The sequence below is a fragment of the Podarcis vaucheri genome (genome assembly GCF_965113315.1).
Source record: "Podarcis vaucheri genome assembly, chromosome: 2".
NCBI classification, from domain to species: domain Eukaryota; kingdom Metazoa; phylum Chordata; class Lepidosauria; order Squamata; family Lacertidae; genus Podarcis; species Podarcis vaucheri.
Window position 1 is genome coordinate 45016846 of NC_138760.1, and position 12357 is coordinate 45029202.

Consider the following 12357-nt stretch of genomic DNA (forward strand, 5'->3'; position numbering starts at 1 on the left):
AGCCAGGAGCTGTACTTTATCCTCTAGTCCAGGCATCCCCAAACTTGGCCCTCCAGCTGTTTTGGGACTACAACTCCCATCATCCCTAGCTAACAGGACCAGTGGTCAGGGATGATGGAAACTGTAGTCCCAAAACAGCTGGAGGGCCAAGTTTGGGGATGCCAGCTCTAGTCCCTTCCAACCCTGTGATGTTGTCATTTTGTTTTGCCCTTCGGAAGGACCTGTCTTACTGCCCTCCTTACCTGTCCCTTTCTCTCTCCCACCTTTTTGTTTCAGAAACATCACCGAGATGATGGCGACCGTCTCCCTGCAGATTGTTGCAATTATTGAGCCCCTCATCCAGCATGCAGATTGGTTCTTTCCAGGAGGTAGGGCTGTCTTTTGTTTGCTAGAGCCCAACTGACCTAAGGCAAAGTGGGCAGGGCAGAACTGGTGACAGCCAGGCCACAGATTTTATCCTTTTTGGATAGATCACCTCCTGTAGGCATCATTTGTGGTTCTTGCTATTCCTTTCCCTGACTATCATTCTCCATAGTCTTGGCTAGGGGTTCTTGAACTCTCAGCCTGTGCCTCCTAAACCAAAGGTCTGTGCTTCTGATCATTTGCTGTTCCAGACAAGCATCTTTCCATGGGCTTGGTTTCCCTGTTTATGCTTTGCGTGGTACTATTGAGAACAGTTGTTACCTAGAAAATCCTATATGGGGCTGCTAGGTTCCCCAACCACATTAGAAGTGTTTATGACACTTGTTGTTGTTGTTGTTGTTGTTGTTGTTGTTTTTGCTCACCCTTCACAAGCAGGGTGGGTCGCAATAATTTAAAATGCAGTTTAAAACAAATTACAGCCACAGGAATAGGGTGGGTGCTGAAAACACATGTCTCCAGTTTCAAAAGGCCAGGTGAACAGGTGCATCTTCTGCATCTGCTGAAAGCTGTATAGTGAAGGGTCCAGATGCACCTCTGTGGGGAGAGAACTCCACAACTTAGGGGGCTGCCACAGAGAATTGTCCTTTTCTAGGCTGCCACCACCAAAACCTATGAGGGCGGCAGAACTACCAAGAGGTGTGTATATCATAGAATCATAGAGTTGGAATAGACCACAAGGGCCATCGAGTCCAACCCCCTGCCAAGCAGGAAACACCATCAGAGCACTCCTGACATATGGTTGTCAAGCCTCTGCTTAAAGACCTCCAAAGGAGGAGACTCCACCACACGCCTTGGCAGCAAATTCCACTGTCAAACAGCTCTTACTGTCAGGAAGTTCTTCCTAATGTTTAGGTGGAATCTTCTTTCTTGTAGTTTGGATCCATTGCTCCGTGTCTGCTTCTCTGGAGCAGCAGAAAACAACCTTTCTCCCTCCTCTATATGGCATCCTTCTATATATTTGAACATGGCTATCATATCACCCCTTAACCTCCTCTTCTCCAGGCTAAACATGCCCAGCTCCCTTAGCCGTTCCTCATAAGGCATCGTTTCCAGGCCTTTGACCATTTTGGTTGCCCTCCTCTGGACACGTTCCAGTTTGTCAGTGTCCTTCTTGAACGCTGACCAGGAACGTCTGCTTCCAGGGTGTGTGTGTATATATTTGATTTACACTTATCCTTGCCAAGCCTCTGTCTGTCCTCCCTCTGGCTTCAAGTGGGAGCCACAAGCACTACTTGGCCATTTTTCTCTCTCCTAACTAGACATTGAGTTCAACTTGACCGGGAACTATGGCAGCCCTGTGCATGTGAACCACAACGCAAATTACAATTCCATGCCGTCTCCTGATATGGACCACGCCGACCGCAAGCATCCTGACCAGGCCCGGCGACCGCTTAGCGTGGCCACAGACAACATGATGCTGGAGTTCTACAAGAAGGATGGGTAGGGGGTGCTTTTTATTTTGCTGCAGGAGGAGTAAGGGGAGGGGAGCTGGGAAGGGGCTGTGCTGGCCTGGAGTCGCTGCTGCTCTGTAGAAGTAGTGCCCATGTTTTCTAGGCGTGCAAACACACTTCACTGCCTTGCCACTAACATCCCACCCCGCTCCTGACGCCACACCATCTGCAGGCACCTGGCCCGTGGCCTCTTTAAAGGGAAGCGGGGCTGTTGCACCTGGCCTGTCTGCCTATTCACCTGGTATGTGCCTGGCCCAAGCTAGCTGTATGGCTCTGTGCACTGACCCAACAAGCAGCATAGGTGTTCCCTGGGATGGGAAGCTGAGATCTACCTCACTGTACTAAAACTGGTCCTGATAACTTCCAGAGTGAAATTTGTCTTACACTGATTTCCTAGTGATGCAGTGAACATTTCAAAACATGTTATCAGTTGGTTGATGGATGTTTGATGTCATTTTCTAAGAGCCTAAATAATGGGTCACATGTATGCCTGATCAGCATGCTGGGGCATTTGTAGTTTTTGCCATCCAGAACTACTCTGGCGGAGAGCAAAAAAAAAAGGGGGGGAGACTTATCTTCCACGATTGACAACATATCACCATAGCACCGTTTGCTTCTGCTACCCATTAAAGGGGACTTCTGTACTGAGATCAGAAGAGGGAGCAATACAGCCATGGGTGAAGAAAGATGCTGAGCTACTGAGATGCCTATTGGATCCTGTTGACCCTAGCTTCGCATGCATATTTCTTAGCAGTTGTTCCTTGCTGTGGTAAGGTTAGCACAGGGGAGCAGCACTCTGCCTGCTCAATTGGCCTGAGCACATGCAGTAGTTACAGTGCTGCTCCTTTCTCTACCATCTGTAGATCTGAAGAGCTGTAGATCTGGAATCCAGGGCATTGATAGCTCTTGGTAGCCAGGGAGTAGAATCATAGAATCATAGAATCATAGAGTTGGAAGAGACCACAAGGGCCATCGAGTCCAACCCCCTGCCAAGCAGGAAACACCATCAGAGCACTCCTGACATATGGTTGTCAAGCCTCTGCTTAAAGACCTCCAAAGAAGAAGACTCCACCACACTCCTTGGCAGCAAATTCCACTGTCGAACAGCTCTTACTGTCAGGAAGTTCTTCCTAATGTTTAGGTGGAATCTTCCTTCTTGTAGTTTGGATCCATTGCTCCGTGTCCGCTTCTCTGGAGCAGCAGAAAACAACCTTTCTCCCTCCTCTATATGACATCCTTTTATATATTTGAACATGGCTATCATATCACCCCTTAACCTCCTCTTCTCCAGGCTAAACATGCCCAGCTCCCTTAGCCGTTCCTCATAAGGCATCGTTTCCAGGCCTTTGACCATTTTGGTTGCCCTCCTCTGGACACGTTCCAGTTTGTCAGTGTCCTTCTTGAACTGTGGTGCCCAGAACTGGACACAGTACTCCAGGTGAGGTCTGACCAGAGCAGAATACAGTGGCACTATTACTTCCCTTGATCTAGATGCTATACTCCTATTGATGCAGCCCAGAATTGCATTGGCTTTTTTAGCTGCCGCGTCACACTGTTGGCTCATGTCAAGTTTGTGGTCAACCAAGACTCCTAGATCCTTTTCACATGTACTGCTCTCAAGCCAGGTGTCACCCATCTTGTATTTGTGCCTCTCATTTTTTTTGCCCAAGTGCAATACTTTACATTTCTCCCTGTTAAAGTTCATCTTGTTTGTTTTGGCCCAGTTCTCTAATCTGTCAAGGTTGTTTTGAAGATTGATCCTGTCCTCTGGGGTGTTAGCCACCCCTCCCAGTTTGGTGTCATCTGCAAATTTGATCAGGATGCCCTTGAGTCCATCATCCAAGTCGTTGATAAAGATGTTGAATAAGACCGGGCCCAAGACAGAACCCTGTGGCACCCCACTAGTCACTCTTCTCCAGGATGAAGAGGAACCATTGATGAGCACTCTTTGGGTTCGGTTAGTCAGCCAGTTACAAATCCACTGAGTGGTAGCATAGTCAAGACCACATTTTACCAGCTTCTTTACAAAAATATCATGGGGCACCTTGTCAAATGCCTTGCTGAAATCAAGGTAGGCTACATCCACTGCGTTCCCTTCATCTACCAGGCTTGTAATTCTGTCAAAAAACGAGATCAGGTTAGTCTGACATGACTTATTTTTCAGAAATCCATGCTGACTATTGGTGATCTCAGCATTCCTTTCTAGGTGCTCACAGACTGTTTGCTTAATGATCTGCTCCAGAATCTTCCCTGGTATTGATGTCAGACAGACTGGGCGATAATTATTTGGGTCCTCTCTTTTCCCCTTTTTGAAAATAGGGACAACATTTGCCCTCCTCCAGTCTGCCGGGACTTCGCCTGTTCTCCAGGAATTCTCAAAGATGACTGCCAGTGGTTCAGAGATCACATCTGCCAGTTCTTTTAATACTCTTGGATGCAGTCCATCTGGCCCTGGAGACTTGAATACATCTAAACTAGCCAAGTATTCTTGTACTATCTCCTTAGTTATTCTGGACTGTGTTTCCTCTGCTAGGAGGAAATGGAGTGAGGGAGGAGATGCTTTCCACCTTTCATACATTAGAGCCTGTCCTGCTCAGGCTATGTGCATCTGGTCATGGGTCTACAGGTTCTCGCTAACATCTCCTGCATCCTCTAGGTGTGAGCTAGTAGTATTAAATGTATACTGTAAAACACTGATGTGGTAGCTTTACCATTCTGGAGGAGGAGAGGGAAGAGTGGTTGTTCTTTTAGTGAGGTCTTGAAATTAAAAAGCTGTCATTCATTGTTAGAAGAAAGGACAATGTTTCATCTTTCTTTTAAATATGGAAGAGATCTATTGATAGGAAAGGGAAAGAAAACATCTCTCAAAAATTAACTAGGTAATGGACCATGGATTAATGGTCTATTGGTTTTAAAAGACACATTGGATTGTATTCAGCTGTGTCCGTCTCAGAGTAGACCCATTGAAATTAATGGACCCAAGTTAGTCACATCCATTATTTAAGTAAAAACTTCATGTGGCAAGTCATGCACTATCTGGTACCTTCTTGTAAGTTTCTATTTGTCAAAGCAGGCTCAGGGAAGAGGGGGCTGGCATGAGTTTTGTAAACAGCTTTGATGTTTTTAGAATCAAGTGGTATATAAATTGTATGAAATAAATAAATAGCATGAATTTTATTGTGGGGCGGGGAATGAAGTGTGGCCTGCATGGTGGAAAGTCATCCAAAAGTTCCTAGGCCTGCAGTCCCTGCTTGTATCACCTCCCCCAATTATTATTATTTGGGGGGAGGGGGTCTTAATCAGTGATTGGAGAGCTTAATATTGGTATGCAGTACACCTTATGCATTCCTGCCTAATCAGTTTAAAGCTCACATTCCTATAATAAACATATGCCGTTTAAAACTTCCTACTTGCAATTCCTCAGTTAGTTTAGTGATTGTTTTTCTTTTCTTGGATTTACAAAGACATTCTCAATTTGGACCTTTTCTCTCCTGTGACTTGTTTTGATCTCTTCAGAGTGGCCATGAATGCCCTACTGAGTTTGCCATCCATATGCATAAAGCTTGGATAGTAAGGAATGCCCTTGCCTGATGGAAACTGCATTGTCAGATCTTTTGTCTTTAAAAAGTCTCATGAGGGTTTGACTTGGAACTGTTCTCAGGCTTAGTTTTAGTATGCTTTACCTGTGTCAATGTTATAGTGATCCCAAGGTCTAGGAAAGGCCTCAGTGAGAATTCTCAACATTTGTTTTTTATTTTTGCATGATGCATGCAAAGGAAATTTAGCTCTCTGTAGAAGGTTGTGGCAAGTACCTGGAGCTGTGCAGTGCAACAGAAGTCATAGGTTATTTTCTTATGCCATGAAAGAGCTCTGACAGGAAGGCACAACCTGGAAAAGATCCCAGATAGAGACTTGATACTGGAAACATTGTAATCCCACTCTTGAGGAGCTTTCTGTATGTTGTGGAGTCTTACAGTGCTCAGTGCAGACATCAAATATTGTTAGGTCTAATTTCCAAAGCCTCTCTCCTCTGGATCCCAGAAGAAGAACCATGCAAAGATTATTGTAATCCCCTATTAGGTTCACCTCTAGCCTGCTCTCCCTCTCCCGCATTCTCCCTACACACACACACACACACACACACACACACACACAAAACTGCAAAACAACTGGTATTGCTTTCACAAAAACCTTCCATTTCCTCAAATTCTGCCTTTCACTGAATGTCCTGCTTCTCCACTTAGCAATATGCTTCTCTGCAGCCAAATCGCCCCGATCCCCCTGCTTTTCGCAAGCTGCAGCCTTGGACTTCCCAGCCCCTTTCCCAAAGGCCTGCCAAACTGACGCAGCAGGAGAAGCATTTGGCCTTAGTTTCTGTTACACTAATACCTGTATGTTTCTGTCCATGCAGCCTTAGGAAAATCCAAAGGTATGGTATCCTCTGGGTAGCTCTTGAACCATTCCTACCTTCAGTGTCAAGACCCAGTCAATTCAGAGCACCCATGGCCTTGCCAGCAGAGCAGAAGCCAGCTTCTCCTCGAGGGCACTGAGACGGGAGCCTGTCTTTTGAGTGCCCCGTCAAAATTTGAAGCTGCCTTATTACAGAGTCTGCTTTGGTGGACAGCGGCTTTCCAAGGTCTAGATCAGAGTTTCCCAAATTTGGATCAGAAGTCCCACCATCCCTAGCTAGCAGGACCAGTGGTCAGGGATGATAGGAACTGTAGTCCAAAAACACTGGAAGACCCAAGTTTGGGAAACCTTGGTCTTGATAGGCAGAAGTTTTTCCTAGCCCTTTTCCCCAAGGTGGTAGTGATGGACCCTGGGCGCATGTGCTCTGTCATCGACCTATGGCCCTTCCCCCTTTCCTGCAGGATGTTGTTTTTCCAGTTTTTTATCATCCCCAATGCAAAGGGCATCATTTTCCTCTTGGGAAATTAATCACAGGTGTCCTGGCTGCACACTTTTTTAATATTCCAGATGCTCCCCCTGCCCCCCGCCATAGATGTTTTATGTCCAGGTCTGTGGCTCTTTCGAAAGGCTTCATGGTCCCGAGGCTGCCTGTTCTTGCTGATGTCTGGGAGAACCTCCCTTTGATGCAAAACTTTACCAGCTTTGGAAGGTTACTGTTTTTGCGGCTGCCCTGAGGATTGCAAGTGGCCACTGGGTGTCCCAGCAGAGCAGCCTTTGACCCAAATGACCCTCACGGCCGTGCCAGAAACCCCTCTCTAGAGTCTACATTTAAGTAATTGGCTCCCGTTGACTGTACGTGGATCCTTTCAGACCTTGGATGCACCTAGATGGCTTCCCTCCTTCCCCCTGCAATGTAAATGTGTGTGTTTAATGCTCTCAATGATTGCTTCCGAGTTGGTAAGGGACTATCTCTGTGTTCCCCCCCATAGCATGGGCGTCCGGGTGATGGACACCTCATGGGTGGCTCGCAGAGGCACCTCCATAGTTCGTAAGGCATCCTCCACCCCTCCTGCCATGCAGCCCCCCGCTCCGCCTTCCGATCTTGCTGCTACTCCTCAGTCACCAATTCCTGAGCAATCTCTTGACATTTCAGCTACTCCCTCCCCTACTCCAACTAGCTTCGGTTTCCCGCCAGGGGCTGAGAGAGCAAGGTAAGTGCTGGAGGGCAGCGCAGGCAGCTGCCACTGTGTTCTGTGGTCCTGGAAGTCTCTGTGGACACGTCTGCCACTCCCACACCTGCATGGGCCCTCTTTAGTTACGCTTCCGCTTTCACTTTGCAAGTGTGTGTGTGTTTGTGTGTGTGTTTGAATGAGAGAGAATTGAGGCACAAAATAATACTTTCCTGTGGCCCAGCTGAATGTAAGCAATAAAAAAAAAAAAACCAGACCTGTCTGCTCCAAAGATTTTAGACAAGCAGGGAGACTGGCACCAAGAATAGTAACATAGAACAAAATTCTTTTCCTGGTTTTGCGCTACCGAGACTGGGCAGACCCTCCTATTTTGCCACCTCCTCCTGTTGGAATTTGGCACCAGCAGCACAGAGAGGCTTATTCTGATCTGGTATTTTATTGATATCCACTTAAGGCAAAGGTCTGGCTCTGCCGACAGTTTTTAGGGCCCAGCTTCATCCAGCTGCCATGTTTTTAGTCCTGGATTTTCAGACCTAATGCAAGACTTGTGTTATTTTGTGCTGTGGATTCATTTGTAAGGGTCAGCTCTGTGGCAAGTTAGAAATGACTGACCATGTTTGCCATATTCATATGTGCAGAGAGTAGGGGCTTATCCATAGGGGGGATCATGCATATGTTTCTGGTCTGTGCTTCTGCCATAGATGTGCTCCCTGCTGAAAGCAAGCATGGAATTAGACGTTTAATGCGTTGCATGTCAACATACCCACTAAAAGCAGGGGAGGGAGTGAGACATGCATGGGAATAAGAAGCTGGCAAAATCATCCACAAAGGCAGGCACTCTCACCTTTCTGTTGCACATATTCTCACAAAACAGGAGGAAATATGGGCTAAATCTGAATTGAGATCCCTGATGTTAAAAAACAAAAAATCTGTGTTTACACTGGCAAGAAGAGAGATTTAGTCCCAGCCTTGCTACTTCTCCAGCCTGTAGGCTCCAATAATAGGCAGCATTTGTCTTGTCCTGCAGGATCCACCATTTGCAGTCTTTTCTTTTGACTTTCTATGACATTCCTGGTTCTTTCTCAACTTCAGTTTTTCCAGGCTTGTTCCTTTCCAGTAAATTGCCAAGTGCCAATTTGGGTGGCACTTCTCTGTTTGTGAGCTCGCATTAGCCAGGGAAAGAGGCCAAGAAAGAAGGATGGGGGCAAAGTCAAGCCCTTGATAGAAGGACATGCAACTTCATTAGAACTCATTCCATGCTTCCTTGCCTCCCCTGGGGTCTCTCTCACCTGCAATTGCATACCTCACACTTTGGAAGGAGTCCAGGAGTTACATGGCAAACCTTGATGCTTGCCTGGCATTGCATCTCGGTACACTGTCCCGCTGTTTTCTCTGCCATGCTTTCCTCAGATCACTAGTTCTCAATCCAATATTCTGCTTAGGGTTGCCTGGCTTCCCAGTGTAATGAGGCAGCAGGTTCTACTATGCAGTGTGACCCACTTGTTTTGTGACGGATTAGTTTGTCCCAAGTTAATTGACAAGAGTAATCAATTTTCGGAATTGTGGGGGGCCTTGAATTCCATAGTGAACCCTCAAATGCCCCCTGGCTTGGTTTTATTTTCAAATTAGCACTTATGGGTGAAATCCAACCCATAGATACCCATTTCCTTCATATGGAAGAACATTTTCCTTGTGGGGTATTCCTCCTCCCCCAAGCCCCTACACACACACACACACACACACACACACACACACACACACACACCAAGCCCCTGAGACAAAGCCACCACTCAGGACAACTGTCATCTAGAGATGTTTTCCAGATCTCCCCAAACAACTGTTTAGGAATAGGTGACGTTGGCAAGGTAGACATTGCACAGGCCTAGCTTCTGTTTTCCAGCAGACGAAGTTTCCAAGTGCCATTTTCTACATTTGGGTGGCTCATGAGAGATAAGCAGAAACCCGGGCCTGGAGCTGTCAGCTCAGGAAGGTGGGGACTGCTGCCCCAGCCACTGTGTACCTTGCAGTTGAGGAGCCCCTCTTGCTTTCCTTGAATTTTTGGTTGTTGTTCTCTTCTCTCCTTCTTCTCTCCCCCACCCCCACCCCAACCCTCTCCTGGCAAATGCTTATGGGCTGTTTTCAAAACTCCTGTTCGGTTCTTCCCTGTACAAACGCTCTCTGCTCTCTTTTTTTGTTTTTGTTTTGTTGTTTTGGACATTTGCAGCACGGATGGTGTGTCGTCTAGTTGGTCGGATTCCTGTTACATCTACCCATCCCCTGAGGACGACAAGCCTCCCCCATACCCCTGCTACTCATCCTTCCACCACCACCACCCCAAGACTGGCCCATGCGCTAGGCCGGAGCCCCCCTTGCCACTGTACCGGTGGCCAGGGTACAGCCAAACGCTGCCTCCCCCTTCCTCCTCCTCCTCTTCTTCCTCTCCCTCCCCTCAGCAGCTTGACATTAACTCTAACCCGAAACCGTATTTCCTGCACCTCCCTAAGCAGAGCTCCTTCACAGAGTTGCATGGTCCTGAGACTAACCTCTCCTCTGTCTACATGAAACCCCCCCTCACCTTATCCAAACCCGATCCTCCTGGCACTCCTTACAGCTCCCATATGTCAGTCTCTCCCCCCTGGGTCAGCTGCACCTGTGCCAGAGACAGAGGAACCGGGCTCGCTAGGTAAATAACCTCTTATTTGACAAATGCTCGGGCAAATTGGGCACAGTGGTGGAAGGGTGAGCACCACTTGCTTGCCACGTACCACAGGTCTACGCACAGGGACGATACCTAGGCCCTTCACGCCTCCTCGGTAGGCAAATGAGGCCTTCCTGTTGGCCTCCACATTGCTACAGATCTCCTGGAGAGAACTTCAGCTGTATCAGCTGATGGATCCTGCAAGGGAGGAAGTTCCTTGAAGCCAAATCCAGGCTTAAAATAGGTTTCATTGGTCACCTTTCTTCCCCTGTGAAGTGAACTTCTGAGACATGCCCAAAGTGCTCTGTAAGAGAATTTTCAACACCACCCCCAAATTCTGTCTGCACAAATATTGCAGTTTGCCAGATGGAACAACCCTCCCTTTCCTTCCCCCTTCCCACACATGACGGGGCCAATTTTGACAGGCTCAGGGAGCACACAATGAGGGTTGGGAAAGCCCCATTGCACAAGCAGGGTATGTTGCACAGAACTTCTGCTTAAAGGGCTATTTAGGTGAATCCCATGCAATAGATATTGCATGGGTAAGCATTTAGTGTCAATAGCATCCAACCAACCAGCCCTTTCTTTGGACCCCAAGTTGCAAAGACTTACATCAGAAGTGAGGATTCTGTGGCCTTTCAGATACTGTTGTTGCACTACAGCTCCTATAATCTCTGTCAACAGTCCATGCCAACTGAGGCTGATGGGAGCTGGAGTTCAGCAACATGGGGGGGGCACATGTTTGCCCAGCCTTGTATTACAAGATTTTGAGTTGGGTCCAAAACAGCTGTGCCAGTCCAATAGCTTCTTTGGGTCCAACCTATTTAGAGGTGCAGGGGGCACCCACCTCAGCCTGGCAAACGTTGAGGCCTTCACCATCCAGGTTTCCAATTACCGCATTGAGTTGCCTGGTCTAGCCAACCACCTTGAGTAGCACCTTTCTTGCCACATATTATTTGTGACAAACACCCTCCCCTCAGTTCCCTCACTGAGGTAAACCATGGCTTGCCACACTGCCTTGGGGTTGGTGGCCACTTGTAAGCTTGAGTGCAAAGGAACAAACTTGGACAACTGACATGGCCTCAAGTTCACCTCTTAAATCTGTGAGGTGCCCCAACCCATCCCCACCACGAGGAACAGATCGTATTGCTCCTGTTCCTCCTCCTGCCCCACCTGCCCCACAGAGTGGTCTCTCTGGAAAACGGCTTCCCTCCATTTTGTTTCGTCTCATTGCTGTGTACAGAGTGACTGAGAGGGCTGCAGTGCCATTCATGCTCTAGTCATGCTCAGATCTGCTTTTGAAGGTGGATGTGCAAGTTTGTCTGGTCCTTTGAGCGTATGTTCGGGAGCAAGGCATCAAAACGCTTTGCTTTGCAAGCATCATTGGCTTATCATAGTGGAGGGTTATGGGCCTGCGCCCTGGGACTGTGGGACAGGAGGAGGGGGAGGCCATGGGAGAGGGGGATTTTTGCACTTAAGATGCTCTTCGTACAAAGCGGCTCATGACTGCTGCTTCTTGTCCACCTTTTGTTTCTTTTTAGCACACTAAAAACCAAGGAACTCTCTCCTGTTTCTGGGCAGAAAGGGAGCCCGGTTTGTGGCCCTGCAGCACCATGTGGGACCACACAGCAGTTGCCTGGTCTCACACAGCAGCTGTCCACAGAACAGAGCCCACACACCCTGCGGAAAGGTAGGTATTCACACCTGAATAGGGCAACAGGAATGGGTTCAGCTGGGTGAAACGAACAAAGCAACAACTCTCTCTCAGGGTGGTGTAGTGGTTCAGAGCGGTAGACTTGTAATCTGGTGAACCGGGTTCACATCTCCGCTCCTCCACATGCAGCTGCTGGGTGACCTTGGGCTAGTCACACTTCTTTGAAGTCTCTCAGCCCCACTCACCTCACAGTGTGTTTGTTGTGGGGAAGGAAGGGAAAGGAGAATTTTACCCGCTTTGAGACTCCTTCGGGTAGTGATAAAGCAGGATACCAAATCCAAACTCCTCCTCCTCCTCCCTTTCTTTCTTTCTTTCTTTCTTTCTTTCTTTCTTTGTGTGTTAACCACACAATTTAATTCCACTAGTTAACTGACTGCTTTTTGGCCAGGGCTCCTGTTTTCTCTGTGGGCAACGGCAATGATTGCAGATTATTAGTTCTCCTTTCAGGTGTCCTCATAAGACTGAGAAATC

General features: G+C 47.7%; 1 protein-coding gene across 10 annotated transcripts in view; it reads left to right on the forward strand.

Annotated features, from left to right (window-relative positions):
- The window catches only part of ARHGAP44 (Rho GTPase activating protein 44), a 90322-nt gene that overhangs the window by 70439 nt on the left and 7526 nt on the right, over nucleotides 1-12357 (forward strand). For 6 of the 10 annotated variants that reach the window (XM_082213822.1, XM_082213823.1, XM_082213817.1 and 3 more), the window contains 6 exons: nucleotides 277-368; nucleotides 1683-1863; nucleotides 6286-6303; nucleotides 7274-7495; nucleotides 9699-10157; nucleotides 11714-11862. In XM_082213822.1, the coding sequence (XP_082069948.1) occupies nucleotides 277-368; nucleotides 1683-1863; nucleotides 6286-6303; nucleotides 7274-7495; nucleotides 9699-10157; nucleotides 11714-11862 (1121 nt within the window). The remainder of the gene's footprint in view (nucleotides 1-276; nucleotides 369-1682; nucleotides 1864-6285; nucleotides 6304-7273; nucleotides 7496-9698; nucleotides 10158-11713; nucleotides 11863-12357) is intronic. The other 4 variants (XM_082213818.1, XM_082213824.1, XM_082213820.1 and 1 more) reach the window with 4 other exon arrangements.